The sequence below is a fragment of the Sander vitreus genome, chromosome 18 (genome assembly GCF_031162955.1).
Source record: "Sander vitreus isolate 19-12246 chromosome 18, sanVit1, whole genome shotgun sequence".
Classification (NCBI taxonomy): Eukaryota; Metazoa; Chordata; class Actinopteri; order Perciformes; family Percidae; genus Sander; species Sander vitreus.
Window position 1 is genome coordinate 874,343 of NC_135872.1, and position 5,000 is coordinate 879,342.

The 5,000-nt window shown below is 48.3% G+C and overlaps 1 protein-coding gene across 2 annotated transcripts in view; it reads right to left on the bottom strand.

Annotated features, from left to right (window-relative positions):
- Positions 1–1,402: 1,402 nt before the first annotated feature.
- The window catches only part of ccr6a (chemokine (C-C motif) receptor 6a), a 15,289-nt gene continuing 11,691 nt past the window's right edge, over positions 1,403–5,000 (bottom strand). For both annotated transcript variants that reach the window (XM_078275343.1, XM_078275344.1), the window contains exons 2-3: positions 3,720–4,327; positions 1,403–2,321 (exon numbers count right to left, since the gene is read on the bottom strand). In XM_078275343.1, the coding sequence (XP_078131469.1) occupies positions 1,799–2,321; positions 3,720–4,318 (1,122 nt within the window). In that variant the 5' untranslated portion in view covers positions 4,319–4,327 and the 3' untranslated portion in view covers positions 1,403–1,798. The remainder of the gene's footprint in view (positions 2,322–3,719; positions 4,328–5,000) is intronic.

Sequence of the window (5,000 nt, forward strand, 5' to 3'; positions counted from 1 at the left end):
GTGCCTGTGTGTGTGCCTGTGTATGCCTGTGTGTGTGCCTGTGTATGCCTGTGTGTGTGTGCCTGTGTGTGCCTGTGTATGCCTGTGTGTGTGTGTGTGTGCCTGTGTGTGTGCCTGTGTGTGCCTGTGTGTGTGTGCCTGTGTGTGTGTGCCTGTGTGTGTGCCTATGTGTGCGCCCTGTGTGTGTGTGTGTGCACAATTACATGAATATTTTTACTTTGACTTTGGTCTGAATACTGCGTATTGATTTCGGCAGTATCAATCAACAACCTATACTGGCCGAAGCACCCAGTTTACCAACAGTGCTGTATCTCTGTAATAGAACTACTCCACTCTTTTACCCATTCTTCTTCTTCGCCCCACTCCCTCCTGTCCTCCTTGGTCAGGCTTCTGGAAAAGCAGTGTCTGTTATTAATGGTCTATGAAGCAGTGGTGTTGGGATTATTCTTCTGTTAGTTTTGGAAAAAGGAGAAGGATTCCTGTATCATAACAAACATTTATTCATATACATCTTCACAGAATGAATCAACGGCAAAACAATACATTCATCGGTTTCTACTTTGCTTTCAATGTTATTAAAAAAAAAAAATGAAGTGATAGAACTCAAATGTTACAGGACACAAAGTGTAAAGGAAATGAAGAGGATGATGACAGGAAGAAGATCAGATATAATGTGAAGACTGGGAGTCATCACCAAAGCTGACTCACTGATCCTCAGACTGCTTCAAAACGTATCAGCAGTTTTAATCCTGGAGGTGGAGAGTGAGTGTGTGTCTGTGTGTGTGTGTGTGTGTGTGTGTGTGTGTGTGTGTGTGTGTGTGTGTGTGTGTGTGTGTGTGTGTGTGTGTGTGTGTGTGTGTGTGTGTGTGTGTGTGTGTGTGTGCTCTGTGTGGGTGTGGGTCTGTGTGTGTGTGTGTGTCTGGGTCTCTGTGTCTAGGGTAGAAGTTTGTGTGTGTGTGTCGTAGTGAAGTTTCTGGTCTGTGGGTCTAGGATGTGAGTGTTCTGTGTCTGTGGGTCTAGAGAGATGTGCTGTGCTTTGGGTCTAGTGTGTAGAAGTCTCTGTGGGCTTTGGGTCTAGGAGAGAAGTTTCTGGTCTTTGGGTCTAGGAGAGAAGTTTCTGGTCTTTGGGTCTAGGAGAGAAGTCTCTGGTCTTTGGGTGTAGGAGAGAAGTTTCTGGTCTTTGGGTCTAGGTGGGAAGTTTCTGGTGTTTGGGTCTAAAAGAGGAGGTTCTGGTCTTTGGGTCTAGGAGAGAAGTCTCTGGGTCTTTGGGTCTAGTTGGGAAGATTCTTGTCTTTGGGTCTAGGAGAGAAGTTTCTGGTCTTTGGGTCTAGGAGAGAAGTTTCTGGGCTTTGGGTCTAGGAGGGAAGTTTCTGGGTCTTTGGGTCTAGGAGAGAAGTCTCTGGGTCTTTGGGTCTAGGTGGGAAGTTTCTGGTCTTTGGGTCTAGGAGAGAAGTCTCTGGTCTTTGGGTGTAGGAGAGAAGTTTCTGGTCTTTGGGTCTAGGAGAGAAGTTTCTGGGCTTTGGGTCTAGGAGAGAAGTCTCTGGGTCTTTGGGTCTAGGAGGGAAGTTTCTGGTCTTTGGGTCTAAAAGAGGAGGTTCTGGTCTTTGGGTCTAGGAGAGAAGTCTCTGGGTCTTTGGGTCTAGGTGGGAAGTTTCTGGTCTTTGGGTCTAGGAGAGAAGTTTCTGGTCTTTGGGTCTAGGAGAGAAGTCTCTGGGTCTTTGGGTCTAGGTGGGAAGTTTCTGGTCTTTGGGTCTAGCAGGGATGTTACTGGTCAACACATGAGCCCAGCCGGGCATCCTCACATGGTAAAAGACGAGCCGTTTTCGCTGGATCCGTCCACCGATCGACGGGTGGACACGTAGATCTCGGATGTTACCCTGGAGAACCTTCGAGGGGCGATGTATCTCTTCCCCAGACACCACAGATCCTGCACGATCCTCATGAAGTGGTTCCTGAACTTCACGCCGACGAAGGCATACAGCACCGGGTTCAGGCAGCAGTGCAGGTAGGCGATGGTCTGCGTCATTGTCTTGGCCACTTGCAGGATGTCCGTGTCGTCGCAAGACTGCAGCTTGAACATGTTGGCCGTGTCGTAGAGCAGCGTGATGTTGTACGGCAAGTGGCAGACGATGAACACGGCCACCACGGCCAGCACCACCCGCACCGCTTTGTGCCGCTGGAAGTTCCTGGCTTTCAGCAGGGTGACGATGATGGCAGTGTAGCAGAAGACCATGACGAGCAGCGGCAGGATGAAGCCCACGGCCAGCTGGGTGCTGGGCACCGCCATCTTGGTATTAAACGCTGTGGTGTTGTCCGTGAACCTAGTATTAGTAGTAGTAGTAGTAGTAGTTTATTCAGTCATCATAAAAACAATAATTCTAGACATATCACAGTGTAAACTCAACCAGTAAATAGTGACTGAAAGGATTACGCTGAAGCCTATCCTAAGCTACTGTCATTTAGCTGAGGCTTTTATCCAAAGCAATTCTCAATTGCTATTTATGTCAGAGGTCTCACGCCTCTGGAGCAACTAGGAGTTAAGTGCCTTGCTCAGGGACACATTGGTTGATGTATAGTAGTGGGAACACCAAAGGCATGTGGCATGTATAAAAAAGCGTTGAAAAATGTGACATAAACAAAAAAAAAGCACCTAAAGCATAGAAAATAGGGTCAATTTTGACCCAGAAGGACAAGAAGTTCATCATCGAGGGGAAGACAACACAAGGGTTAACTGACCCTGACAACTAATCGTTGTGTTTTGGTAAACATTTAGTCCGATTAAAGAAGGCGTGGGAATTAGGTAATAGGAGTCAGATTTCTCTGGCCTTAGGGCCTTATTTTGGGCCTGTATTTTAGATAAAAATTCCCACTTCACCACCCACCTGAACTTGCAGACCTACTGCTATGACTATATATACATATCATCATAGGCCTAGATTTCGGGGGGGTTGCAGGGCATATGCCCCCCCCCAATATATAGAAGAGGTAGATTTGTCCCCCCTCAAAAAATATGATTGGTTTTGGGAGATTTCGTCCACGTTGTCACTTCATGTTTTTGTCTGTAGGTTTTTACATTTAGATTTATTTTTTTTACATTTTTAGAAGTTTACTAAGTGAGCAGCTTTGTATGAAAGAGTTTTATACAACAGGCCTAACAGAAAATGTTTTGTATTTATCTTTTTTATTACAGCAAAGTCTGGGTAACGAGCTGCCAGGACTCGTTTCTGTTATTTTACAGATTTCTTTCTTAGAGTGCAGGAAATTAAGTGTTTGACTCTCAATTTTTTCAGCGGGAGGATCCCCAGAGCCTCCGGTTATAATGTCCACCCCTGTGATGTTGAAACCAAACCTAGGCCCCTGCATATCACAGTGGGGGTCAGCCCTATGGTCCCACAGCCCTATGTTCCCACAGCCTTATGTTCCCACAGCCCTATGTTCCCACAGCCCTATGTTCCCACAGTCCCATGTTCCCACAGCCCAATGTTCCCACAGCCCTATGTTCCCACAGCCCTATGTTCCCACAGCCCAATGTTCCCACAGCCCTATGGTCCCACAGCCCTATGGTCCCACAGCCCTATGTTCCCACAGCCCAATGTTCCCACAGCCCAATGTTCCCACAGCCCTATGTTCCCACAGCCCTATGTTCCCACAGCCCTATGGTCCCACAGCCCTATGTTCCCAAAGCTTATACATGCCTATCATATGTCAGATCTACCCACCTGAACTCGCAGACGTACTGTGGAGGCACAGAGATATTCATAAAATCGTTGTGTTCGTCCAGGAACGTGGTCACGCTGTGGGACGGCTCGTACCAGTGGTAGAAGTAAAAGTCCGGGACGGACAGCAGTACGGCGGACGCCCACACGATGGCGCAGATGACGCGGCTGTAAGCCAGCGAGCGCAGTCTGAAGCTGCGACGGGCCTGCACGATGGCGATGTAGCGGTCGGTGCTGATGCAGGCGAGCAGCAGCATGCCGCTGTACAGGTTCACGCTGTAGGAGCCGCGCAGCAGCTTGCACGCCAGCGGCCCCATCGGCCACGCTGACAGCTCGTTGTACACGATGAGAGGCAGCAACACCACGAAGAGTAGGTCGGCGATGGCCACGTTCAGCAGGTACACGTCCGTCATGGACTTGGTCCTCTTGTAGAAGGCGTACGTGACGATCACCAGGCTGTTCCCGATGAAGCCCAGGATGCAGATGATGGAGTGCACGTATGGGCCGACGAACAGCTCAACGCTGTGGTTGTTCTGGAAGGTACAAGGTTCAATATAGTTGTAGTCGTATTCATCTGATTGGTACAACGTTTCCTGCTCCATCTTCTTCCACTGTAAACAAAGACAGAACAGAGAGAAATGTCAAACTGTGCAGCGAGGAGGGAAAAAAGCAACAAAAACCTTGAAAAAAAAGTGACAAAATCTGTGGGGAATCTTTTCTCAGAGAAACCATCTTTGGACCCAACGGTACGCGGCCCATAAACTTTGTGTTGTGGGAGTGCAGAACAAACGAGACGGAGAAGTGAAATGAAGTTGAGTCTGTTTACTCTCTTTTTATCCACAGCTTACAGCTCCAGGTTACAATTTCAGCTTACACAGCCAACACTCACAGTCTGAAAAAGTGTCCCAGAAACGGCCCGTCTTCCCAGTGAGCTCCCTACTTAAAGGAGCTGCAGTCTCCAGTGAATGTGTCTCAGGGCTGGACTGGCCATCTGCCCACCGGGCATTTTCCCGGTGGGCAGATGCACTTTTGGGTACGCCGATATAATTTATAGGCCTTTTTTTTGGGCCGTGCCTGCCAATAAAGAAGTGGCAGCAGCCAATTGGTTATTGGCACTGGCCTGACCCAATCAAATCCAGGAACCCCCTTCCCCACTCCCGGCCCTGAGACACGAGCTGTAATAGTTATGCTGGAAGTTTAACTTCCACGTTAAAATGGACACACGACCACCAAAGTGCAAGGGAGGTGCAGAGAAATTACAGGAGAAAAAGATTAAGAATCTAC